At 35.4% G+C, this 26614-nt stretch overlaps 1 protein-coding gene and 1 non-coding gene across 2 annotated transcripts in view; one reads left to right on the top strand and one right to left on the bottom strand.

Annotated features, from left to right (window-relative positions):
- Positions 1–3846, top strand: part of LOC149557993 (uncharacterized) — a 34782-nt gene extending 30936 nt beyond the window's left edge. The window contains exon 2 of the mRNA XM_089832441.1: positions 2979–3846. Within this exon, the coding sequence (XP_089688567.1) occupies positions 2979–3605 (627 nt within the window). The 3' untranslated portion in view covers positions 3606–3846. The remainder of the gene's footprint in view (positions 1–2978) is intronic.
- Positions 3847–14705: 10859 nt separating this feature from the next.
- LOC149557992 (small nucleolar RNA Z43) lies at positions 14706–14800 on the bottom strand. Its single transcript, XR_016352513.1, has one exon. It is a non-coding gene; the product is annotated as a small nucleolar RNA Z43 (small nucleolar RNA).
- Between the last annotated feature and the right edge of the window lie 11814 nt (positions 14801–26614).

The raw sequence follows: 26614 nt of genomic DNA, 5'->3' as shown, positions 1-26614 counted from the left end.
TGAGCTAACTTTTAAATTACATATCATTTAATAGTAAAAGAGATTACTAAGCATGAATTGGAAATTGAGCGAGTATGTACCTTTGTAATTGTGTTATTGATTGGAGTCTTCTAATGTATAATCATGTCTTATCATGTCGACATCACGATACCTACATATCTATACATGTACATACGTAAACCAACTTTATATATATAAGGATGTATACTCATACTTGATATTTGGCGTATACGTAAGAAATATATCGCTGGGGTTTACACATGTACACGTATATGCATACATACATATATAGGTATCTATAGATACCATGATGCTATATACTAAGACATTATTACTTCTTTCATCTTGGTGGTGGTCTATTATTATTTCTTTCGTGGCAACCTTTCATATTTTTTTTTTCCATCGGGCCTTATAATTTGAGTTGGCCATTTTAACTAATTTGAGTTGGCCATTTTAAATATTGAGGCCAATGACTTCTTGTTTACATTTGTAACTCTCACCACCACCCTCTTCTTGTTATTAATGTGCATATGGCTTTTCTTTATTTATTCTTCCACTGCCTAGGAAGCGGGGCTCTTCCTCTCGAAATTCACTAAGTCTACATTTGTTTTGCAAGGCACAAACCCTCAGCAACATGGAATACCGTCTATATTTGCATCGCTATTTCTCAGAACTATAGTTGTAGTTCTTACATCTGTTTGATACGAATTCTTCCTACATTTTGAGTGCATATAGTTCCCGAGTAGAGTCATTGGAAAGTGATGCTTGTTGTGCACCTTGGTTTGATAGAACATGGCAGCGAATTGTATGAATCGATTCCAGGTGGAGTACAGTCCAGATCATGGTTTGTTTTTCATGTTTGAATTTTTATGTAGTCTTTGAAATATATATGCATCTAAACTTGATACATGTTTTTGCTTAGTCAATCTGTGAAATGTCCTCAGAATAAGGACCTCTACTTTTTAGTCCATGAGTTAAGGACAACAAGCAAAATAAGATGCAAGTATAGTATACTTCATAATACTGTGATAAGTTTGGATAGGGGATTAGATTGGATTGTGATTATAATACAGAAGGAACACTTAAGCATGCACCCAAAAATTCATCCAAAAGGGCCATCTTGGCTGAGATGAAGGGTGAGATGAAAATTATTGTACCATAGAATTATTTCTTGCATGAAAAGAAAATAACCATTATTAATAATAATTGTAAGCTCAAAAGAAAAAAGATATTAATCAACAAGAGTCGGCTCATGGTAGTCCAATATTCAAATCCTTATGCTTAGTCGAGCGGTGGGAATGATACCCTAGTACCAGGATGCTCAGTGGCTGGTTAAGTTGTTCCATGTCTACTTCCGAGTAGGGAGGGCCTTTCTCGTTAGAGATTGCGTGGGGATAAGTTATGGTCTGAGGTTTGGTGGTTAAGCCCTTGACAATGTTTCCCCTCTCCACAAGATGTCAGGAAGTGCATCAAATAAAGATAAGCTATACATTCAAAAGTTTGTCGGGAACAGGTATTTTTACTTTCATGATGTATATTCAAGTAGAAGGTAAGATTAATCGAGTTGTATCATCGTTACAGTTATTTTTTAAAATGAAGGCAACTCTTATCATCAAGTATAATTGGCAACCAATTAGATTGGTTGATCTTCTAACTGAACGTGGAATATATTTATTTGCAAGAGATAGATTTATCTGATGGATTGTTATTTTAGTCTTTCATTTATAAGAATAATGATTATGAGCATATCTTCTAATCTTATGTTATTGCCACAGTCAAGCAATCAGAAGAAAATGAATGATAGAATGGTATCTGAAGCCCTAAATGATGCAGTGGTATCTGAAGCCCCAAATGATACAGTGGTGTCTGATGCCCTAAATAATCCAATGATAATAGATGCCCTAATTGATACTGTGGTATGTGATGTGCTAAATGATCCAATGGTAATCGATGGCCTAATTGATATAGTGGCATTTGATGGTAATCATCAATTGATTTTGATATAGTGGTATTGGATGGTAATTGTCATTTGATCCTAAGTGATATTTGTGGGCTAACCTGGGTGATTGCAGAAGCATCCCTACATTGATTTCAATTTCAAATTCCATGGTATGTAGATTTTAATTTCCATAATAAATTCATTGATGGTGTTTTCAATTTTTAGTTATGGAATTTTGTTTAACTGATTGTAACCATTAATCTCATTCACATGAACGTAACTGATATAATTGTCTTCCTATGAAAATAAAGTAATCACTGTATTTCTTTGATATGTTAATTGTTAGTTAACACCCGGAAAAAAGGTAGTTGTTACACAATGAAAAGACTCATTTGTCTTTTGCAACAGTTGCAACCCTTCGGAAGATAATTTCACCACCTCAGTTATGCAAATCAATGGGAGTGTTCGTTCCCAACGATCAATGTAACAACTGCAGAAAACCTTGACTCCACAAGCTATCTAGAAGAGTAGATGGCAACACATTCGATGCTTAACAATGAGGCTGCCCCACCTATTTATTCTTTTCCTTCAATAGATGGACCTCCTTCTAGAAGAAATAAGATAATACTAAATTCCTCCTTCTAGAAGATTCTTTTAATTAATTAATTTAACTTTAGTCACTTTTAATTAAATTAATTAAATATAAAGTCACCTTTTAATTTTAATTTATTTAATGACTTTATAAGAAATTAATTTAATCAATTTCTCCTTATTTCTCCACTTAGCCTTGAGAGAATGTAAAGGCTAAGAACTCCATTGAGATGCTAAAAAGATGGGGACATTACACACATCGATATTTCATATTATTGCTGGTTATATTCCTGAGCTTTGCAAGCAGTTTAACTTAGTTTGGGCCACTGTCTCTTCTATTTTGTTTTGGCATCTGTGGATTCTTAGAAATGAGGATATTTTCAAAGGTAGGAGTAGGGTTCTTACTAAGTCTCTACGGAGACTCATATTAAAACATGTCTTATTGCAGGTAACCTTGAGCTTCAAAGTGAATGAGAAACAATTTACCAAGGTCATTAGCAAATGTACTGAGATCCTGGATAAGGAGGGCATACCCTATCTGGCCAAAAAAGGGAGTAAAGAGGAAGCCACAAAAAGTACCTTGGGGGAAATGCTGAACCATATTATTCAAAGGAAGAAAGGCAATGTTTTGCCAATGAATGAACAAAGGGTACCTGATAGAGCTGGTGAAATCAGTAGCTCTAGTCCTAGCACACAACAATTGGTCCCTACTACACATCAAGTTCCTCCTAGTAGTCAGCAGGCTGGTTCCAGTGCTCAGCAAGTTCCTGATAGGATTAGTGGACCGGTGCAGCAGGTCATCCCTGGACAGCAGGACATAATGGTGGACAACTGGAATCAAGAATACAATACAGTTGGGGATGTTATAGATAGATTGATTCCAAACAATAGGGCAGAGAATTCTTTGATCTTTGTACAGAACAACTCTGATATAAGGGCTGGTAGAAGGCCTATTCCTACAAGGATCCCTGCTTCTGCCATTCTTAATGATCCTCACTTTGTGATTAGAGATCAGGGTCGGAGATTTGGATGGTCTGACGGGTTTCTTGCATGGACCACTTGGTTTGAAGGTTAATCATACTTTATGACAGGCTAATCAGTATATCTAGCTTAGTTTTTTTGTTGGCCTGATGTATATGTCGTGATCTGAACAGGCCCCGATCCGAGTACGTTGCTTTTTGTTGTGTTTTGTTTACCCATACTCTCGGGTTGGTAGTTAATACTCTGGTCTATGCTTATGGTGAACTGAAACTTTATCTTTTCCGTTGCTCTGGCTTATATTTAATAGAAAAAATAATATTTTCAATTCAATATAATATATAATATAATAATTGTCAATGCAATAATTATATTATCACAAACTCTATGTCAGCCTGAAGGAATCCAACCATAGCTACAATAATATTAACAGTGATTACTTTTCTACCATTTCACATGACAGTTCTTTATTAGATTATCTGGGGTCTCGCTACTAGGTTGGCAACATGCCTGGAATTTTGCCTTTTTGCAGACAAGTTAAATGTGCAGTTATGCATGGTTGCTTTCAGGAGTCACTTTTCAGGTTAACAGAAAAACAATTCTCCATATTAAGCAGATGAGATCTTTCCAATATTCCGTGAATCATCGTAATGTTCTTTATCATTATTTCCATGACTGCATTGCTGTTGAGGATCCAACTTCGCCTGAATCTCAGGTATGTTTAGTTAGAAAAAATTAAACATCAGAATAACTAGTGGTTATCATATTCATACATAGTAAACAGGAAGACATATTTAGACTAAAAGAAAAAATTCAACTGCATCCTACAATCTGCTAACTATGTTGACAGCAAACTAATAACATTGTAAGAAAACATTCGCTGATGGATAGCTAACAAAAGATCTAAGACTCTCGACATGTTTATTTTAGAGTGTATGTTCCAACATCAACACCTTCAAATTCTAACGAGTATCAATCTTGTCAAGTTTCCTCTATTAATGGTAGCACAGAGGTTTCAGGATCAATCAGATCCATAGAACCATTACTAAAGACAATATATGCAGAGAACATGGATAAAGCTTGGAGGCATGGATTGTCCGAGCAGGCAACCACTAAAAGTAAATGTGGTTTGTCGTAATTTGCCCACAAGCAATAATTGCCATCATTGGTTAATCCTCTATCAGATGAAGATGTTGATTCAATCGACAAGGAGATTAGAATATGAGTGGCAGTTTAGGAAACTGGAGAGAAAACAAGAAACTGCCATCTGAGAGGTTATAAATATATGAAAAAATAGAAAACCTCTCAGATAAGTAGTCTGGAATGTAAAATAAGGATGAATTGTGGTGAAGAAAACTGCGAAGAAGACTCATCAACACAACAAGCAGCAGCAAATGCTAATGAACTTGGAATTGCAATATAACATGAGGCAGATAACCGTTGAATAAGATATTCAAGATGATCCTGTTTGAAAATATCACATAAGACTTCAGTAATCTACTCTAGCAATTCAATTTCAAGAGAAACTATGCCGCATTCATTCTTGTCCAGTGCTCATGCATTCTCCTCTACAAATGCATTGTCCTCCACGAAGGCCAGCCAAGAGAAGTTTGGGAACAAGGAGAAGGTTAATGAAAATGCATTATCAAGTGAGGTGGATAGTCATCTGCACACGAATTCTCACTTTAAAACAATTGGTAAGTTGAAAAGCAAGAAGCCGAGTACAACATGTAGAGTAGAGAAGCGTGGGAATACAAAATATTGCTATGGAAGTTCAAGACAGTTACCATCAGCGTTCGAATATAATATGCATAACATAATCTATTTTACCGTTCCTAAAATTTATTTTGCCTCAGTTTTGCCTTTCTACGTGTTTGATTTAATGTCTAGTCATAGTGTCCATTTTTTCTCGAGAGCTTGAGAACTTGATAATCTTCATTCCTAAGTGATGAGGAGCAATCACAAACTTGACACTAAAAACATACTGTACCGAACCAAAAGCGTAGGGAACCTAACAAGAATTGATAAGAAGACTGATTCACCATTAAAAACAACACATATTTTCACTGCATATAACTATCTGCAGATTACAAAATGGATGCCAGAGAGCCACTTACATTTCCTGCTATTTGCTCACTCTCTATCAAAATATCATCTTTTTGCCCTTCTCGATTCTCCTCTCTGTCCCTTCAATCTCTTCCTCTTATAACATTTGAGGTAGTTATGAAGTCTTACAAGATGGTTCGGATTCTTGACAGTTACAAAACAAACTCATCAACTTCCCTATGGTAATTTATCGATAACATTGGTGGCCGAAATCCTTCTATTTTGGATACATTACATTGCAATTTTAAACAATAAAACTTTGTCATTGTATACGGGAATTTTGAAGGCCTTAAATATTTATAAAACTTCCTCTGCACCACTAAGATGCTCCACTAAAGAGACTATAGAGCTCTAATGTGTACAATGTTCAGTGCTCCATTTTGAGTAATGGATGACAGACGAACCAGCTTTGAGCTGAAAATATGGGAGATCAGATTATTTTAAGGCTAATGTAAATGCAGGGGTTCGGAATTCTAAGATTCTTCCAATCGCAATTCATGACTTCCGAGAGCGTGGTAAATGAGACTGGCAACATTTCGCCCGACAATAGGTTCTCCGTAATTAATATAATCATGATAGGACGGAAACACTCCTATCATAAGGGAGTCCACGGACTCACACAAGAGTAATGAATGCCTCATAAATTCCGCATTTCTAAAATTACGGGAACCGGAGATATTTTCAGATATTCCGTGAAATAATCCGAGTAATTTAATTCTTGAAGCTCAGTTTAAAACTAAATTTAACATTGAATTGCAAGAGGAGCAAACAGATCTGGTAAATGACCAAAAAATTTGGTCACATGGAACTTAACAGAATTCACATCTCTTGATTGCGCAAGAACAATAAATGGTTACTCACTCCCTTGCTTCAGCAGAATGCGGATTGCGTCAAGAATGTATAAAAGGGGCTCCAAATCCAAGTGATTTAATTCTCGAAGTTCAGTTTAAAACTAAATTTAACATTGAATTGCAAGAGGAGCAAACAGATCTGGTAAATGACCACAAAATTTGGTCATATAGAATGTATAAAAGGGGCCGTCAAGAATGTATAAAAGGGGCTCCAAATCCAAGTGATTTAATTCTTGAAGTTCAGTTTAAAACTAAATTTAACATTGAATTGCAAGAGGAGCAAACAGATCTGGTAAATGACCACAAAATTTGGTCATATAGAACTACCAGAATTCACACGTCTTGATTGCACAAGAACAATAAATGGCCACTGCCTTGCTTCAGCACAATGCGGATTGCTTCAAGAATGTATAAAAGGGGCGCCAAATCCGAGTGATTTAATTTTTGAAGTTCAGTTTAAAACTAAATTTAACATTGAATTGCAAGAGGAGCAAACGGATGTGGTAAATGACCACAAAATTTGGTCACATAGAACTTAACTGAATTCACAACTCTTGATTGCGCAAGAACAATAAATGGTCACTGCCTTGCTTCAGCAGAATGCGGATTGCTTCAAGAATGTATAAAAGGGGCGCTAAATCCAGAATTTAAATTTCTATTTTATGTGTATTGATTTAGGGCCCGTTTGGTTGCTGGAATATGATATCAGGTTTGGCATTTGGAATACGTGATTTGGGATTCTCGAACTTGAAATCCAGATTATAGTTTTGGGAATTTCATTTGGGACCGTTTGGTTCACCAAGAATTCATTATGAGAAGATGAATTTTCTCTTTTTAGTTTACCAAGAATTCATTATGAGAAAATCTGATTTGCTCTAAAATTAGGGCTTTTGAAAAATGAAACCCTTGCTGGCTAAGCGATGAAAATGGTAGAATTGTTTTCCTACTTAGCTTGCGCTCAACACTGAGTTGGATTTTCACAGGCAGACAGGGGAGGAGAAGTGAAATGACGAAATAGGGCTCTGGAAGTCACTGTCGGGTATCTTTAAATGGACAGGGAAAAAAGGTCTTTTACAGAGACAAGAGCAGTGACGCAGGGTCTGCTTACAAAAATGATTAAACGACACAGTAAACATCAACGAAAGTTAAGGAGACATGAAGAAAACGAACCCTGCTGAGCTGCAAACCAAAGCTTAATAAATCGTATACCGATGGAAGTTGATTGAATAGAGCAAAGGAGATGAACAACAAGCAGCAACGACAATATTTTGCAGACCCAAAATGAGCGCCAAACCAAAAAGAGTTGTAGCGGACGTAAAAAACCATTTGGTTTCAATAAATTTGGAATGCTTGTTTTCATCCAAATTGGAATTAAAACAGGTTTATGAGCAATTCCAAGTATCTGGATGGAAGACCAAATTCTCGAATTGGAGTATAAATGAGGATACGGGATTCTATTTTTCACAAATTCCAATTCCTGTTTTGCAGACCCAAACAGTGGATTAGGAAATTTTTAGAATTCAGAATTCTCATTCCATCTCAAATCCACGATCCAAACGGACCCTTAGTGTATGATCAGAAGACGTAGTTTAATTTTGTATTGGTTGCATTTCTGGTGTTGTTGGACAATTAAATTATTTTGTATTATTCTTGCCATTGATCTTTTTAAAATTTATTTGTATTTTTATTTTTAATAAATATTTTTCTTTTAATTTTCTTGAAAATTCAAATGATTGTGTTACATATAAATTAAATATTTTAAAAATTTCTTAAATATTATTTTAACATACTAATATGGTTATAAGGAATATCATTTTTAAGTGTGAAAAATTGAGGAGGAATTCCATTAAAAAATGATGATAGAATATTCTACAATGCATCTTAAAAAATAAAAATGAAAAAATTAAATCTAATATTTATGAATTGGACTTAAGATAAATTTTAAAATAAGCACAAAATAAATGTAAAAAATCTAAGGCCCGTTTGGCAATGGGAATACCAACGGAATAGGCATTTATGCATCCGTATTCCTCGTTTGAGTGCAAAAACTTTCAAATGTGAATAGGAATACAACCAGAATAAGTATTCCAATTTTGCCCAAAAACTTGGCATATGCAATTCCACCTAGATAGGTGGAATAGGAATACTTATTCCTATTCCATATTTCCTTTGTTGAAAAATATAAAATTTCGGGTCCGTGGTTCTCAAATTTGCCTTTGTCACTCGTGTCCATGAATATTTTGTGGTCTTTCGTTGCCACTCACGTCCGTGAATTTGTGGTCTTCCGTATCAAGGGACGGAATTTGTGGTCTTTCGTATCTTCCATTTTTGCAGGTATGGTTGTGTGCTTCCATTTGTAGCATTCGTGTTTTGTATGATTTCAGGGTTCTCATATTTGCATCAGGCGACGGTTCTCATATTTCCATTTTGTGTTCTTTCGTATCAGGCGACGGTTCTCATATTTGCATCAAGGTTCTCATATATCTATTTTGTGGTCTTTCGTATTAGGCGATGGAGTTTGTGGTCTTTCGTATCCTCCATTTTTTGCAGGTATGGTTGCGTGCTGTCATTTGTAGCATTCATGTTTTGTATGATTCCAAGGTTCTCATTTTTGCATCTTTCGTTATATATTTTTTAGGGTTCCAAAATGATTGCAGAGGCAGAGATTCAGAGGCAAGGCATAGACATATGCATGGTGCAGGGTGTAAGTGATTTGGAGGTAAATTCTCATGCAATAAATTTAGATGCATTGTTCATTTTTGCCCATGAAATTTGCAAGCTAGTCTTTTGTGGGTTTACACTGTCTTTTCTGGGTCGATGCAGATGTTTGGGATTTTGTTTCTAATTTGTGTTGAATGATGAGATGGTTTGAAAACTTATAGGGTTAGCAGTGGGTTGTATTATTTTAGAATTGTTGTGTGTTGTGTATTATTTACATGGACATTACAAGTTGTTACGGGCCCAATGCTTTCATTGGATTTATGTGGGCAGTACAAAATAAAATTCATAGCTATTGTGGCACCAAATAAGAGACTTCGTTGTTAAATTTTTACTTTGAAGCACTACCCAATAGAAGATCCCAACTTTGGGGAGACTGTTTAATCCATAAAGGTAGGTAGGAATATCTGTCTTTTGAAATCCTTATTTTTCAACCATGATTTTATACCCATCTCTAGAGTTATATGCTCCTCATTTGGCCTAGTCTAGATTATTTCATCTTCATCTTCTCCAAATAAAATTAGCATGTTCTCCAAGAAAATTCTTAATTGCGATAAAATCTCAACTAGTAGATTCAAAAGTGCTTAATTATAATAAGATGAATCACACACAATGGCTAATTTTAATCTCTCATCAGGTGCATCAAAACAATGTTCTTCTAATACCACATGTGAACTTGATAAATCTTTTTCCTTCACAAATACTTCCTTAAACTCTTCAACATGTTCTTTGAGTGCTTCTCTCTAATTGCTATTGCTAGTGTCATTCCTTCTATCACTTCTATTGTTGTTCCTTCTGAATTTTGAGTTCCTGTTGATGTTCCTCATATCCATTCTGCAAAATCTTGTAATATGACCAAAGTTATTGCATAAATGACATATAGGTGTACTCCTCTGATTAGGTCCATTTTGATTTAAAGGTGCTCTGCAATTCCTCGCAGTGTGTCCAAAGTTGTTACACTTGTAACACACAATATTTCTCCTTGTTCCATTAGTTCTTTCTCCTTCATTATATATGCTTGAGGATCTCCTTCTTTCATTATTTGTAGGGTTAGTTACCCTAGACATTTTACTATTTCCATTATTTCTACCAAACTTAGGTTTCCTACAATCAACTTCTTTATGTCCAAAACCATGACAATTATAACAATAGAAATTAGTCATAGGATTGAAAGACTTACGTGTGTAATCTCTTTTCATATGACCAGCTTCATTATATATAAAGCATCTACCTTTGAATTCATATCTTACTTCTTTAGGTGGTTCAACATGCTCTATTTGTTTAGTATCATCAAATTTCTTAAGTTGACTTACTTACTCAATTTCTTTAGATACTTATTTCGACTTACTTGACTCAATTTCATTATGAGCATTCTTCTTCAGTTCGGGGGTTTCAACAACTGGATTTGATTCCTTTGTCACTTCAATTTTCTCCAATGAGATATCCAAGATCTATTTTATCATAAGAGGATCTTTGATAGAATATTTGTTCATCAATCTTTTCACTACTAGAATATAGCTTCTCTAACTGTTTCTTAGCCTGGGTCAATTCACATTTTACAATGATATTGTACTTCTTGAGTTCTACATGCTCTATTTTGATAGAATCAAGTTCAGATTTCACTTTTGTAAGACGAGATCTTAGATCTGCATCCTCAAATTTTAGAGCTGATTCAATTTTTCTACCATCCTTCTTCAGACCTTGTTTCAGTTCGACAATCTTCAACTCATGTTTCAAAATCTCATTTTCTTTCTTTAATGTTGCTAACTCCTTACTATCACTAGTCTCCTCTATAGGTTCTTTTCTAGATTTGAGATGATCAATCTTATCTTTTAGTTTCCCAATGTAGTTTTTATCATCTACATACCTTTCTTTTAGTTTGTCTCTTTCTTTAGTAAGAGGATCAATCTACTCAAGGGTTTCTTCAAGATTCCTCTTTAACTGCTCCATGTTCATAGGGGTCTTACTCAAGCTATTAAGCCTCTTCTGAGTAACTATGCTCTAATATCGATTATTATAAATAAGTAATATTGAGAGGGGGGTTGAATCAGTATTCTACAAAATTTTGCCCACAACTAAATATTGTTAATTACTTTATAACATGCATATGAAAGTAAACCAACAATGTTGAACAGTATATAAATCCATATACAAAGAGAACTCATAAAACCATTTTGTTAACTAGGGAAACCTTGGCCAAGGTAAAACCTTTGAGGGGATGATAACCACAAAATGATCAACTAAACAAAAGTATCATGTTAAGTATGTTGACCCTGTTAGGAGTCTATGAAGTACATATAGTGTCTCGGTCTTTGATAGATGACTAGGCCTTGTTAAAATCCTCAACCCTATTAGGAGTTGATATTACAAAATGTATGCAAGATGAGCCCATTGCCCAAACATGCAATTATACAATGTAGTTCTTATATACAAAAGAATACATACAAAAACCTCTTACTACTGTTTATTTTACTTCATAATATTTTGATCATTGATTAGATTTCACGTCCTATATTTCACATAATACTTCAAATATCATATGTCACACTTTTACGCAACTTTGCATAACTTGATCTTTTACTTATACCTTTCCATTTTATGAAACTTTCCCTGTCGGCCTTTGAGAATTCACACGCTTGGCATAATACAAAAATAATTCTTTCCCTCTTAGTTTTAACATCTAGGATGTCATCCCTAATTAGTTAAGTAATGATTTTGTAACCAAAATAATGCATTAACCTGTAATTTGCGTTTTACTGTTATGCTCTGTTATGCTTTATTCACTACCTTTACTGGTGTTTACTGCATAACTTCTTCTATATTGTCCATACAGGCTTGCGCACTTAGATACGTCATCATAACACTTTATGATAGTTCCCCTTAACTACACACATGTCAACTATTTCTCTATCATCTGAAATCTGCAAAACTATTCATGTGCTACCAATAAAACTGTCTGATACTTAGACAATTTTTTGCATCCAACTAAGAGATCTTTATCTATACATTCTTCCATCTCATCCTGAGATATATGTTTTCATCTCAACTCAAGTCAACTCATATTTAAATCATGAGTTAGTATAACAATCTAGACCTTGTTTCAACTCTTTATTTGGCAAATAGTTAGGTCCTCACATGAACCTACCGGGGCATCTTCATTTTGACTATGTAAGTTTGAAAAGGTGGAGTAATCAACTCATTTGACTTTTCTCCCATTTTCACCATGCACAAATATTTTATGTTATATTAGAAAATGCAAGAAACCGAATTAATAGATCTAGTTAGTTCTAGAAAGGACACCTGTCATGATGTAGTCATTTGGCATGGTTATTACTAATCACATGTAATGTTCCCTTTTTTGAATATTAGAAATTAATTACGTAGTTAAAAATTTAAGTTGTCATAAGTTAATGACAACTTAAATTAATTATTTAATAGAATAATTAATTTGACTTTTTATATGAACCTGAATTGTAGAATAAAGTCACTTTATTTGAAATTAAAAGATATAAAAATAGAATTCCAAGAGAAGGGATAATGGAATGCCAAGAGTTTTCTAGAGAAGGATACAAAAGTACAAGGAGAGGATTATTCATAACATGTTAGGTTTAAACTTGGTTTATTATTCTTTCTTGGTGAGTTTGAGAGCTTTAAGATTTCAGTGTCGAAACCTGAGCACGAAAACCTTCAATATTTGTTGTTGGATTGGACGGAAACCCAATTCATGTCCTTGGTGGATTCATGATACATATTTCATATTTTCTTGAAAATAAGCTTGTAATAATTTATCTTCATTATTAATTCAAAATCCTATTTTAGTCTAATATTATATATTTTTCATATAATTAGTTAGATGAAGAGAAGTCAATTTGTATATGAATGTTGTGTAAATTCATATAGAACATTTGGTAAAATATTGGAGAAACTATCCTAGGGATATATTATACTAGCAATTGCACTTTAGTGTGCAATAGGTACGCCGAATAAATTTTGAAGGTCAACTATGGAAAAGATCATAACCTAGATTATAAACACAACCCTAACCTTAATTATTACATAAACCTAAATATGCTTAACCATAAAATTAAATGTGTTCTAAAGTCTAACTCTAATTCTACCCCTAATCCTAATCCATGATAATATGTATGTTATCCCTTATACTAACCATAATTGTAACATTTTCCTAATCTCAACTCTAATCCTAACCCAAACATTAAAACCTAACACAAAACAAGATTATAACCCAAACTCTAAAACTAATTTTAACTATAATTGTGACATAAACCTAAATCATTATCCTACTACTAACTCTAATTATGAATCTAAATCAAATCCCTAACCTTCATCATAATTACAACCACAATATACATTTTAAAGAGAACCATAATCATAATTTTAAACCCAAATCCAAATCCTAATAAGAATATAAACTATGATATAAATCTTAGCCCTAATCATAATAGTAACTATAATCCTAATTCTACAGTCTAAAACATAATTGTAATCTTGACTTGACAATAATCTTGATGAAAATGAAAACTTTTGTTCTAACTATAATACCCAGGATCACATAATATTAATAAATAAACAAAATTTTACATTATTTAAGCTAAAAATAATAATAGAAATTTTGAATGAAGTAAATTTAGATAATTAAACAATATAACTAAATAGTCTATGTGCTATCAAAAAGTAGACCATATATCTTTTAGATATATTTGTAATACAAAATAAATAATGCTAACAAAATTAATTTCATTATTCTTGTTTTATATCAAATTAAATTTTTTAATTTAATATTTAATTAATTATATATTATATTATCTTCTACTATACTAAATTTAATAATTAATAATATATAATTTGCACAAATAATAAATATATAATATTACCTTCAAAATATTTAAATCTAACATTTTATATAAATTTGAATGAGAATGAAAATGTAACTAAGTTCAAAATCAATTGAGATCCATGGCCAGGGCAATCTCTGTGAGTTGAAATCAAAAGGATTGGATTTAAAACCCCTTCCAAAGAAGGCACAGTGGCACAATTCCAATATAAATAACACTTTCCAAAACTAAATTCTAGAGGAAAAAATCTTCAAACCCCAAAAAGCATCCAAAATGGATAACACGGAATAAAAATTGGCAAGGAAAATAAATCTTGAGAGATTCACCATATCTAGCAGCTAATGCATCATAAAGATCCCCATGAAATAGACATAACCCACAGAACTGTCGATCGTTTTACATGTCAACAATAAAATAAAGCCAAAGAAAAACAACAAACCCATGAGCTATTGATCAAATCTCCAAATCTATAATTGTAAGAAATTTTCAAACAAACCCTAATAGATGATCAAGGACGAAGGCAACAAAAGCTATTATACACTACATCACAGACAAAATTACAAAACACCTTCAAAAAACAACCAGAAAAAAGCCTGTAGCAAAATCAAATCAACAATGAAACCTAACAAGAAAAAGATGAACAAATGCCTCACAAGGACCGTTGCATAAAGGCTCAGATTAGGGGTGGTGATATATATGAGCTGTCTTCAAGGATTTTTCGCCATTACGTCGAACAAGACCATTCATTTAGCTCATCATTGCCCTTCAGTACTTCCATCAACACAAAGAGAAATCAAAATCGATTCTTCGACAAACTAAAATGACATAAATTGAAGCTAAAATTTATTCTTCAGCAAACAAACTTGATCTAAACCAAAACTAAATTAGTTTCTTCACCGGACGAGGTTTCTAACCTCCACAACAATCCGGAAACTCGCTGAAATGGGTTTATAAAACTGATTGGATTAGGGCTAGGGTTTTTCTCGCCACTTTATCGTCGATATTTTTCTCTAGATATTTTGGGCTATTCCGTTAATTGACGCCATGTTCCACGCTGAAATTTTTTCTGTCATCTTCCTCGCCTTGACTTATTTGAAAGTTAACGTGTTTTCTTAATAATTACCTGACAACCCATTTCAAAGTATCTGCTTTGTTTTTTCGAGGGTTTTCCATTTGTCACTACCAAAACCAACGTGGCAATCACACTGATTTTAGCGTGTATATTAAATTTCAAACGCACATTCGACAGTGCCGGGCAGAGGTGGTACATTTTGAACGATCCAGATCATACCGTTGAGGCAAAATGGACGGCTGGCAACGAATTGAAATTGAGGGCTGAGAAAGCTTCAATCGTCTTGCATTGTCGAAGGAGCATTGTCAACCGTTGATTGTTCAATGATGTTTTGAAACTCTAGTATAGGGACGACTTCGGCATAATTACAGTGGTATTAGAGTTGGTTCTCCTAACAACTTGTGAGGTTTGATGAGAAAAATGATTCACTATTAGGCTTAGTTGCAAAGATTATTCAAGAATAAATTTATACACTTGTTTTCTTAATTTGAGTAGTGTGTTTTAGTGACAACTCTTCACAATTTGACTAATATTATCATGGTGTGTATTATTTATATGTAAATCAAAGGTTTTATTAAAATTTAATCCATAATTACAAAAACTTTTTTGAGTCAATTGCTAGGTAAGAATAATTTGTAACCCAATTGTTTTTTTAGAGGTATTACTAGTTGTGATGTGAATATCAAGATTTAACTGTGTGATTTTTTGAGTCAAACTCGATGACCCATGTTTCATGAGTAGTGATTCAACATGAATCCATCTCTCATGAGAATAAATGGAACACTTAGCACTCATTGGATCTAGGTGATGCTCACAGGGGTGAAGCACCGAGACTTCCCATATTCACATAAATCCTGATATTCACATCACAATTTGACTAGCTGTGGAAATCATCTCCTACTTATCAGGTATTACTAGTGTTAGGGAAATAGTTTTGATTAAGTAAAAATAGGATTTGAAAGGTCCCGAAACCTTGTACAAAGGGACAAGAAAGATATAGCAATGAGAACCAAATACAACTATGGAAAACCACCCAACAAACTTAGAGGGACACGCAAAAATCCCAACAAGAGGGCAAACAACCCAAGGCACAAATAGACGATCAAGATTTACATTTTGGTCCTTTCTTTTGAGATCTTAAAGCCATATCAAACAAGGGAATTGAAGAATTCATTTTTTTCCTTTTAACTGTAGTCCAACCATCCTCCACCTTCCCTGCCATACTCTGCCAATCCCCGCAAACCCCCAGAAACCCCCCAGCCGAAGAGCGTGGAGCAAGGTTCTGGATAGAAGGGACAATAGTCGAAACCTAACTCAAAGAAGGCAAAGAGTCAGGAACCACCGAATCAGCAGAAGAAAGAACCTCAGCAGCACATGGAGGCCAAACTGTAGAAGGGACCCCAAGTACAACATCTGAGGTATCAGCGAAAACCTCATCCAAAGTGAGATCATTATGCGAAGGACTAATCAAGCCCTCCTCAACTGATGCAACTTTCTGAACTGTATAATGATCATTTGAAGCCCCAAACCACCAAGACGGGGATTTCCTCGTTTTGACCTTGGTAGGGCATCGAGTAGCAAGATGACCAATATCGTGACACTTCCTACATCTAAAGGGGATACCTTCATAATCCAGAAGTTGGATCCAAGAACCACCAGGAGAAGGCAACTTAATCATAGCAGGGAGCCCTTTAGAGATATCCATCTCCATCAGAATACGAGCATACGTTGCCTGGAGATATTGGAAGAAACCGAATCAACCATCAAGAAATCCCCAAAGCCATCCCCCACAGCTTCCAAGACCGAGTCCTGCCAAAGATGAAGGGGAAGATTCGGCAAATGAACCCAAAGAGGAATCTTATCAAAGGATTCCATAGTAGGGTCAAAAGCCAAAAACCAAGGTTTGGCCATAGGGGGAACCGTTCCTCCCAAGAGAATCCACAAAAAAGGACAACAACCCTATCCTCAACATTAGCAAATTTCACGATAAAAAAACCTCTAGCAATAGGGTAGATTTGATAGTTGCTAGTAGGGGAAACTTGAGTTTTACTAAAATAATTCCTCATATAAGTATCTAGTTGGGGGTCTATATATTGATTGATAGATACTATGTGATCAAGTTAGAACAATTTTACATGGTTATAGGCATATGGTAGCTTTAATATGTTGGTAGGTACACATTGGATCAACATAAGATACAATTAGAGCTCTTAGATGATGGGAAAGAGGTAGTGTTAAAAGCTTCATCGGATAAAGAACCTAGAGTGGTGTTAATATACAATATGGAAGCTAAGTTCATAGTTGCATTTGTATGTGAAGATGAAAACATTTTTTCCCCTTTAATTGAGAAAATAGAAAATGAGAGTTTAAATCACGAGGTAGCAATTTTCCAGTTTGTTTGTGATCCATTGTTTGAAGTATATGATGAAGTTATATATGATAATCTACTCTTTGAGTTGGATGATGAAGAACCTCTTGATTAGATGACACAAGTAGGATTTAGGATTCAAATGTAGTATATAACTTTGATTTGTTACCAATAGATGATAGAAAATACAATCCCAAAGATGTTAGAAATTAGAATATCAATTCTAATAGTGTTGAAACCATTTGTTGAAACAAGTTTGCAAACTAGTTTTTATGCAATAACAAGATTCTACATATAATTTTGACAAAGTTGAGAATGAAAATCATGATGGGTATAAGTCTAATTGATGTGAACATAAATTTTTAGAAATTGCTTGATTGCATTGTGAGGGGTGCATATTATTTATATTTAATCTTGTCAGATGATGAGTTGAATATGTTTATGATGATTTATAAAAAGAGACTAAATAATTGGTAGAAGGAGGGTTACAGTCTATCATGTTATGGGATGTTCTCTCCTTTATAAAAAGGAAGATAAAATCTTCCTTAAAGGTTTTCAATTTCCATTTTTCAGATGGTTGCTATGATGGGTTACAAAGATATAAAATTAAGAATAAATTAAAGTCTCTAGGTGATGGGAGTGCTAGTCCTTCAAATTGTCCTTCGGTTGTGGAATTACATTATGAAGGTTTAATTTTAGCTTTGATTAATAAAACTACCACATTATTTCTATGGTTATACTGTTATAAAATTGCCTTTGTATTGGTTATCACCATCGGTGCTTGTAAATGTTATTTAAATGCACTTTGTTTGATTAAATGAAATCATCAAAATATGCATTCATTGTTCTTATTTTGGTATTAGAACAAAGATAAACCTTCAACTTTAGGTGTAATGTAAGGTGGGATGAAGATTAAAATGCATAGATTGACAAGACATTTTTTATCTTGCAATTAATATATTTTACAAAGACAACAAGCTAGTCTAGAAGTTTTTGAAGGTTGTGTATAGGCATCACAGTAGATTTTGTTGAAGTTGATGAACGATCAACCCCACAGCTCCCAAGAATCACCTGCATGCAAACACCTATTACAGAAGAAAGAGGCAAAAAGCTATGGAGGCAAGAATTGCCAGATCCATAGATGAGACATTCTTGATGAGCAAAAAAGTAAATTGCTATTATCAAAAGAGAATTATCTCAAGTTAAGTTTACAATAAGAGATCATCCTTATAAAGGAGATCAAAACCCTAAAAAAGGTCTAACCTAGGTTGCATCAAAATAATTAATAAAAGAAATTAATTATTAGATGCCTAAAGTTTAGCTTAAGCAACTAGAGTTACTTAGGAAATATCTAATAACTCTAACACCCCCCCTTAAGATAAACTTAGGGAGTAGCTAAAAACCTAGAAACTACTGCTAAAAGTAGAAATGGGTCCCGGCAAACAAAGCCTGATGAGGTACCCAAGCACAACCAAATCTCTGAAAAGAGGAGAAATAGAGAAAACCACATGGGAAAAACCCTACTCCAAAAAGAGATGGAAAAACATGCTGAAATAAACTAGTGAAGGACTGAAGAAGCCTCCAAACTAGGGAATGTCCCAGAAGATAGGAACAAAGATGATCATGTAGAACACCACTGAAGCATGTAGAAGCTGCAAAGCTCTATCAAAAGTAACTGCTGATCTGAAAGACCTCCATTGAAATAGAACCTGACCAGGTAGAGAAGACTATAATTTGCATCGAAACAGGAGGCACACAAAGGCAAACAACTGAACTCAAAGATACAGATGGCATGAAACACCAAAGCCTGAAGAGCTGATCAATCGAACCAAGGAAGCATGAGAAACAACAGAAGAACCCCCCCTAATGCAAACAAGGGTGAGGTGACGGGCACCTGAAAAAGTGGGCCAAAAGAACTGCATGTCAAGGAACCACGATCAAGATGCACAAAATAGTACATGTGTGTGTACTGAGGTGATCAATCTCAGACACGTCATGAGGCTAATGTCACGGAAGGGACACTCACTAGACAAAGGAAGATGGCAAACAAAGGTAAAAACATCAACCCCCCATGGCACTTTATCAAAGTAGTGCATGTACAATAAGGCACAAGATATAATGAATCCCAAGAATACAGTAATCTGTATGAGTGTCCTCAGATGACACTACTCGAATCAGAAGGCAAACAAAGGCAAACAACTGAAACAAAAATACAGATGTAGTATGGCACTTTATCTCAGTGCATTTGCAATAATGCATACAAATGATGGCTAAATAGATCAGAAGAGACATAAGACTAATACAGTAGATAGTACAAGTCATGACGAATCATCTAAAGCAAAGAAATCGATCCTCGGACCTGAAACAACCAAGTTATCCATCAGAATGCAAAAGTGCAGAAGACTGAATAGAATGTGCCTGGAGAAAAATCTGAAAAAACAACTAGCATCACTGAAAAGAGGTCAGAAAGACCTTTCCAACGATATAAAGAATTCTCAAATCGAAGATCGGATGCTCAAGAAATGCCTCCCGGAGTGCAAAACTATACCGCTGACTTTGACAGCAGAAAAAGCTATCAAAACAACATCAAAACTGAAAACTAACTGTACCACTATGACGGGCTCGGAACCAGCTTTCCGGCAACATCTCGTTTGCAAAAAACGGAGTCCGTTTGCCCAAGATATGAGCAAAAAAGCAAAGGTAGGTTCAAATAGAGGCCGAGGAGGTGACAAGAGTAGTGATGCAGTGCTGATATCAGCAGGTGACGAGCCTAAAGTTGACGGTCAAATGGCCATCAAGGCAAAAAATGCCATAAAATGACCCCTGTTGAAAAAAATTCAACCGCCGGAAACAAAAGCCGAACAAAGGGCCGGTGCCGGATTAAAAACCGGTGGCCAATAAGGGCATGTGCTGAAAAAACATGCTCCAAAGACATGCTCCAAAGACAAGACGCGTGCAACATGAAAAAAAATGTCACTTCATTGCAAACACCACAGAGCCGTTCCCAACTGTTCCAGAATGAGAAAAATCACCATCGGGAGGAGCACGAGTCTGAAGAAAAATAAAACCCACAAAGTTGCCAAAGATGCCGCTCATCCCACAAACTGCCAGAAGGAGAAAAAATTGCCCATCATATGCTAAAAGAATGACACACACAGAAAAAACGTTAAATGCTCCAAAATTGGCATAGATAGCAGTCTCCAAAACTAAGACGCCAGTGATGGGAGTAGACAGGCCAAACACATCACCAAGAACCTGTCAAAAAACACATCAGCAACTTCATTGAAAGCCGCAGGTTTGAGGTGAGAGAGCCGCGTTGACAGCAAAGAAAATTCCACCATGTTTTGCAAATCCTGCCCATCATCCAAAACCCGTGAGCTCTACCTGCAAAGTTTTTGGAAGCTCTTGGCACATATTTAGAGGATGTGCAAGTTTTGAGCATGTAGGATTTGAGCAAATAAGCCAATCAAATCCACAAAGCCTTCGAATCCCTGCATGCAAAAACCTGTCACAGAAGAAAAAGACAAGAAGAGGCAAGGGTTTGCTAAAAAATGGAGATAGAAGAAAATTTGCTCTCAAATGAAAAATGCATAAGAGATAATGAAATAAGTACAAGACTCAACCTTATAAAGGTGAGATAGAAACCCTAAACTAAAAAGCTAGGTTGCACATTATTAATTAATAATGCACCTACAAGATAGCTTAAGCAAAATAGAGTAATAGGCAACTTAATTAATTAAATCAAAGTGATTTAATTAATAAGTGCAAACAAATAATTACTCTAACACCCCCCCTTAAGCAAAGCTCAGGAGTAATAAGTGCAAACAAATAATTACTCTAACACCCCCCCTTAAGCAAAGCTCAGGAGGTAAGCTAACCTAGCACAGCTATGAAAGCAGGAAAATTGGGTCCCGGCAACAAGGCTTGATCAGGTACCCAATCACAACATAATCTCTATAAAGAGGAGAAATAGAGAAAACCACATGGGAAAAACCCTACTCCAAAAAGAGATAGCAAAGAATGTTCCAGAAGAAGGAACAAAGAGATCAGAAGAGAATCACTAAAGCATGAAGAACCGCAAAACTCTGTCAAAATGCTGATCTGTAGAACCTCCATGGAAATAGAAGGCACGAACCGAGCGTGTCTATATGGTAGATGATCCATCTCACCGAAATGCATAGGTAGCCAGCCACTGCAATCGCCTAGTATGTAGGATCAGGTACTAAATACGTAGCTCACACCAATGAACCATCAACCAAAGAAGCATAGAACAACAATATAAATAACCTCCCCTTAAGGCAGGTGAGGTGACAGGCAGTTGAAAAGGTGGGCCAAAAAATCTCCTACAACACAGGAACCAGACACATCGAGAGTGAGGTACAAACACCAATAAAGGCACGTGTCATCGACACTGCATGAGGCAAAAGAGAGAGAGGGCCTATAAGCGGCAAACAACTATCCCCCCCATGGCACTTTATAAAATAGTGCGAGTACAACGAATCACAATGATGAAAAGGATCCCGAAATGCAAGAGTGGCACTTTATCTCAGTGCGTTGCATAAAGATGCTTACAATGAATATCAACAATGATCAGAAAAAACATAAGGCTGAAACAACAGAAGGTAAAGCCCAAAACGAAGCAACTGAAGCAACAAAATCGATCCCCGGACCTGAAACAAACAGGATATCCACCATAATGCTAAAACGCAAAAGACTGAATAAGATGTGCCTGGAACAGAATCTGGAACAACAACCAGCATCACTGGAAAGAACACAGAAAGAGCTTTCCAGCGATATAAAGAAGTCCAAAATCGGAGATCGGATGCTCAAGATACGCCTCCCGGAGTGCAAAATAGAACATCCGGTTTGACTGCCAAAACATGCAACCAAACTGCATCAAAACTCAAAAAAGCCTGCACAAATATCTCCGTCTCGGAACCAGCTTTCCGGCGCATTTTTCAGATCGAAAAAATACGTCCGTATGCTCAAGTTACGGAGAAAAAACCACCAGGCCCTCTGAAATGCATGAAAAATTATTTTTTTTAATAAAAACATATAAAAAACAAAAAACAAAAAAACTTCATTAAAAAAAATGCATGTAGGATTTGAGCAAATAAGCCAATCAAATCCACAAAGCCTTCGAATCCCTGCATGCAAAAACCTGTCACAGAAGAAAAAGACAAGAAGAGGCAAGGGTTTGCTAAAAAATGGAGATAGAAGAAAATTTGCTCTCAAATGAAAAATGCATAAGAGATAATGAAATAAGTACAAGTCTCAACCTTATAAAGGTGAGATAGAAACCCTAAACTAAAAAGCTAGGTTGCACATTATTAATTAATAATGCACCTACAAGATAGCTTAAGCAAAATAGAGTAATAGGCAACTTAATTAATTAAATCAAAGTGATTTAATTAATAAGTGCAAACAAATAATTACTCTAACACCCCCCCTTAAGCAAAGCTCAGGAGGTAAGCTAACCTAGCACAGCTATGAAAGCAGGAAAATTGGGTCCCAGCAACAAGGCTTGATTAGGTACCCAATCACAACATAATCTCTATAAAGAGGAGAAATAGAGAAAACCACATAGGAAAAACCCTACTCCAAAAAGAGATAGCAAAGAATGTTCCAGAAGAAGGAACAAAGAGATCAGAAGAGAATCACTAAAGCATGAAGAACCGCAAAACTCTGTCAAAATGCTGATCTGTAGAACCTCCATGGAAATAGAAGGCACGAACCGAGCGTGTCTATATGGTAGATGATCCATCTCACCGAAATGCATAGGTAGCCAGCCACTGCAATCGCCTAGTATGTAGGATCAGGTACTAAATACGTAGCTCACACCAACGAACCATCAACCAAAGAAGCATAGAACAACAATATAAATAACCTCCCCTTAAGGCAGGTGAGGTGACAGGCAGCTGAAAAGGTGGGCCAAAAAATCTCCTACAACACAAGAACCAGACACATCGAGAGTGAGGTACAGACACCAATAAAGGCACGTGTCATCGACACTGCATGAGGCAAAAGAGAGAGGGCCTATAAGCGGCAAACAACTATCCCCCCCATGGCACTTTATAAAATAGTGCGAGTACAACGAATCACAATGATGAAAAGGATCCCGAAACGCAAGAGTGGCACTTTATCTCAGTGCGTTGCATAAAGATGCTTACAATGAATATCAACAATGATCAGAAAAAACATAAGGCTGAAACAACAGAAGGTAAAGCCCAAAACGAAGCAACTGAAGCAACAAAATCGATCCCCGGACCTGAAACAAACAGGATATCCACCAGAATGCTAAAACGCAAAAGACTGAATAAGATGTGCCTGGAACAGAATCTGGAACAACAACTAGCATCACTGGAAAGAGCATAGAAAGAGCTTTCTAGCGATATAAAGAAGTCCAAAATCGGAGATCGGATGCTCAAGATACGCCTCTTGGAGTGCAAAATAGAACATCCGGCTTTGACTGCCAAAACATGCAACCAAACTGCATCAAAACTCAAAAAAGCCTGCACAAATATCTCCGTCTCGGAACCAGCTTTCCGGCGCATTTTTCAGATCGAAAAAATACGTCCGTATGCTCAAGTTACGGAGAAAAAACCACCAGGCCCTCTGAAATGCATGAAATTTTTTTTTTTTTAATAAAAACATATAAAAAAAAAAACAAAAAAACTTCATTAAAAAAAATGCCGCCACTGGGTGGAGGCGGAGCTGAGGAAGGCGGCGGAGCCGCTGGTGGCCGCGGTGGTGGGTGGGCGGCGCCACCGGCGGCGGAGGCTGCAGAGCGGCAGCGATCGCCGGGAGCCGTTGCGGTCAGCGGACCGCCGATGGTTACCGCTAACCGCTAGCGGTCTCTGTGACCGTAGGCGGTTTTTTTAACCGCCGCGGCAAAAAGTACCGCGTTTTAATTTTTGTTTTTGCAATTTCTCGCGTCTCGGATTGCGTGCAGAGGCCGTACGGCCTTGTACGGCAAAAAAAATTTGCCCCCCAGATCAACGTTGTCCAAATTGGACAAATTTTATATCAAAACGGGGTTTTGACGCCTTCTGAATCCATCCGTGAGGTCTGTTTGGCCTCAAACTGCTCTGAAAATCAGTGACCCCCCTGCTTTCTCAGAAAAAACCCGAAAAAACACCAGATCTGATCCGCCAAACCCTTGTTCTCCCTTTTTCTTGAAACACTGAACAAGCTACAACAGATCTGGCTCTGATACCATGTTGAAGTTGATGAACGATCAACCCCACAGCTCCCAAGAATCACCTGCATGCAAACACCTATTACAGAAGAAAGAGGCAAAAAGCTATGGAGGCAAGAATTGCCAGATCCATAGATGAGACATTCTTGATGAGCAAAAAAGTAAATTGCTATTATCAAAAGAGAATTATCTCAAGTTAAGTTTACAATAAGAGATCATCCTTATAAAGGAGATCAAAACCCTAAAAAAGGTCTAACCTAGGTTGCATCAAAATAATTAATAAAAGAAATTAATTATTAGATGCCTAAAGTTTAGCTTAAGCAACTAGAGTTACTTAGGAAATATCTAATAACTCTAACAGATTTAAGGCATATTAGATATCAAAGTATAAGTGTAATGCTTTTTTATTGTTAACTATTTGTTATTTTTTTCTCAATCAATTTATAACGGTAACACAGATTGGGTGTTTTTAGTCATTCAACATTGTTTAGCTTCATCTAATTGTAGTCAAATGTTGAAATTATATTAAAGTTTAATATGTTTCACTATGAGATTTTTTTGGTCCATATCTAAGGAGTGCCAAAATTATGCAATAAAATGCCATCAACATGTTAATTTCATTAGAGAATGAAAAGAAGACCAAATATATCCCAAGAATATGAAGTCGTGGTTGGTGAAGTTTTCCTCGCTATTCCTTTTATTGCATTTTTTTTTCTATTATTAATGCAAATGTTATTGTTTCCTTAATAAATAGAAGGGAAACAACTTAATCAGATTTGAATATGAGCCCTTAGAACTATGCAAAACATTAGGGTCGTATGAATAATCTTTTGATATAGTTTGAGGTAATAAGGATGATGGATAAAAAAATTTATCTAGGGAGTGCCAAAATTATGCAATAAAATGCCATCAACATGTTAATTTCATTAGAGAATGAAAAGAAGACCATATATATCCCAAGAATATGAAGTCGTGGTTGGTGAAGTTTTCCTCGCTATTCCTTTTATTGCATTTTTTTTTTCTATTATTTATGCATTATTGTTTCATTAATAAATAGAAGGGAAACAACTTAATCAAATTTGAATATGAGCCCTTAGAACTATGCAAAACATTAGGGTCGTATGAATAATCTTTTGATATAGTTTGAGGTAATAAGGATGATGGATTAAAAAAAAATGCAATTACTAAATTTGAAGGGTTTGAATTCTACACATGGTAAGTTAAGGTACAAATGCTTCTAAATGGAAAATATTTGTACGACACTATTAGTGGAACTGTTAGAAAACCTTGAGATGCAGATGAAGAAATAAAGTCGATAGTTAAAGACCATATGGCCACAACATTAACTGGACTTGGATTATCAAATACATATTTGCATCATATTAATCTATCAAAGACTTTAAAATAAATATAGAATAGGCTTAACATCTTGTTTGGTTCACAAGCTTTTAGTGCAAAAATGTCCATAAAGAAAAAGTTATTTAGATTGTAGATGAATGAAAGTTATAACATTATTCAACATATAAGTACTTTTCATTTTCTTCTTAATCAATTTGTAGGCGTGAATTCAAATTTTGATGATGGTGCCAAGTCAATCCTACTAAATAGTATGCCATCAAGTTTTGATCATACTGTTTTTACATTGAACAAAATGAATCCTACTTTGGAAACAATAATATTTTCTCTAATTAATGAAGGAAGTAGTGCTAATAAAGGTTATCATATTACTAAGGAATGTGCTCTAGTTGCTAGAAAAAAGTCTAATTTTTTAACTAGAAAATAATTCAAAAGCTTTTATTGCCAAAAAATGGACATGTAAAAATAAAATGTATTCAATGGATCAAAGACCACATTAATGGCAGAATTGATGACAATTTTCTTCTCTGGAGAATAGAAGACTCTATGTGAGCTTAGAGGCAATGGAGGCAAGAGGGCACCTA

The sequence above is a fragment of the Cupressus sempervirens genome, chromosome 5, assembly GCF_028749045.1.
Source record: "Cupressus sempervirens isolate cs-2001-9-10 chromosome 5, ASM2874904v1, whole genome shotgun sequence".
In the NCBI taxonomy this organism is placed as follows: Eukaryota; Viridiplantae; Streptophyta; class Pinopsida; order Cupressales; family Cupressaceae; genus Cupressus; species Cupressus sempervirens.
The sequence above is the reverse complement of the archived record's forward strand: the minus strand, read 5'-3'. Positions and strand labels throughout refer to the sequence as shown.